Source organism: Corvus kubaryi, unplaced genomic scaffold (assembly GCF_017639235.1).
Source record: "Corvus kubaryi isolate FWS band 111438036 unplaced genomic scaffold, C.kubaryi_AGA036_p1.0 37152, whole genome shotgun sequence".
NCBI lineage: Eukaryota > Metazoa > Chordata > Aves > Passeriformes > Corvidae > Corvus > Corvus kubaryi.
The window spans coordinates 33,487-35,048 of record NW_024581040.1 but is presented as its reverse complement, the minus strand read 5'-3'; the positions used below and the strand labels follow the sequence as shown (position 1 = coordinate 35,048).

At 63.9% G+C, this 1,562-nt stretch overlaps 1 protein-coding gene across 1 annotated transcript in view; it reads right to left on the bottom strand.

Moving 5' to 3' along the window:
• Positions 1-364: 364 nt before the first annotated feature.
• Positions 365-1,562, bottom strand: part of ARHGAP27 (Rho GTPase activating protein 27) — an 11,511-nt gene continuing 10,313 nt past the window's right edge. The window contains 2 exon segments of the mRNA XM_042021562.1: positions 365-1,023; positions 1,138-1,243. Coding sequence (XP_041877496.1) covers positions 846-1,023; positions 1,138-1,243 — 284 coding nt within the window. The 3' untranslated portion in view covers positions 365-845.

Genomic DNA, 1,562 nt, shown 5'->3' with positions numbered 1-1,562 from the left:
TTTTGTCCCCACCATGCCCTTTTTTGTCCCCGTTATGTCCCAAAGCACTTCAGTCATGTCCCTTGCCGTCCTTTTTGTGTCCCACCCAGTCCTGGTTGTGTCCCAGCTTGTCACCACCGTGACCCAAGGTGTCCCCACCCCAGGAGGTGGCTCTGGGTGATGGGAACTCGTGTGCTCTGACCGTGTGGCTCTCACCACGTGTCTCACTGTCTGTGGTGACACTTGTGGTGACAGTGTTTGGTGATGCCAGCCAGGAATGGTGTCCCAGGTCACTGCCGTGCCCTGCAGTCTCAGATCCCCTCATCCTCATGGGGTACAGAGGGCACGTGGTGTCCCCAAGGGTCACCAGGAGCCCCTGCTGTACCACCAATGTCCCTGGGATGTCCCTGGGACGTCCCCATGTCCTGCCAGCAACACCTCACCCTGGTGTCTGAACGGGCTCTTTATTCGGGCATGGAGCAGGGGGCTCCAGCCATGGCACTGCCCGGCTCCTCCCTGCCCGCCCGCTGGTGCCACCGTCCAGCAGGCACTGCCTGCCCGGACCCTCCCTCCCCTCCTGGGAACGCCGGCTCGGCGAGCTGGGCACTGCAGCGCTCCACTGCCCGTGGGGACCCCCCGAGCCCCGCACACCCCCTGGGGCTCAACCCCCGCGCGTCCGGTCCCGGTGGGAGGGGCTGGCCAAGGAGGACCCACCGGGGTGCCCATCCCTTGAGCCGGGTCCCCGCACTGCCCTTCATGGAGCCACGACTGCCACCACTGAGGTGACACATGGCCAAGTCCTTCCTGGAGACGCCGCTCCATCAAGTCCCTGCTGCCGGGCTTGTCCCCGCGTGTGTCCCCAGGGTTTATCCGTCCGGGAAGATGTATCCATAGTGGTTGAGGATGTGCTCCACCACCTGGTTCTGGAAGACCATGTGCATGGCCATGCTGGCCTCCTCGCTGGCCGGCCGCAGCAGCGTGGGGCCGAAGACGATGGCCACGCTCTGCACCGACATGCGGTTCTCCTCCTTGTGCTCCACCACCCTGTGGGGACAGGGCATGTGTCACCGGCATGGCCCTGACCCCGGGACCTGTCCCCAGAGTCGTGTTCTGCCTTCCTGCACCAGGCAGGGTTTGGGGAACAAGGGGGGGGGTCACCTGCAGAGGTGGCGGAAAAGGACCTTCATGGTGTCATGGTGGGCGGGTGGCAGGGACAGCACCAGGTCCCGGATGCAGCGGCCCCGCAGGGACGGGTCCTGTATCTCTGCCAGGGAGGGAGGGCACGGTGGGGGCTGGCTCCAGTGGCCACAGCATCCCTGTCCCCACCTCCATCCCCATCCTCATCCCATCTCCATCACCACCCCCTGTCCCAGTTCTTTCTCCATTCCCATCCCATTTCAATCTCATTCTTGTCCCCAACCCCATCCTTATACCCTTCCCCATCCCATCGCCATTCCATCCCAGTTCCCATCCTTGTCTCCATCCCATCCCATTACAACCCCATCCTTGTCCCCACCCCATCCCACCCCATCCCACCCCATCCCATCCCATCCCATCCCATCCCATCCCATCCCATCCCATCC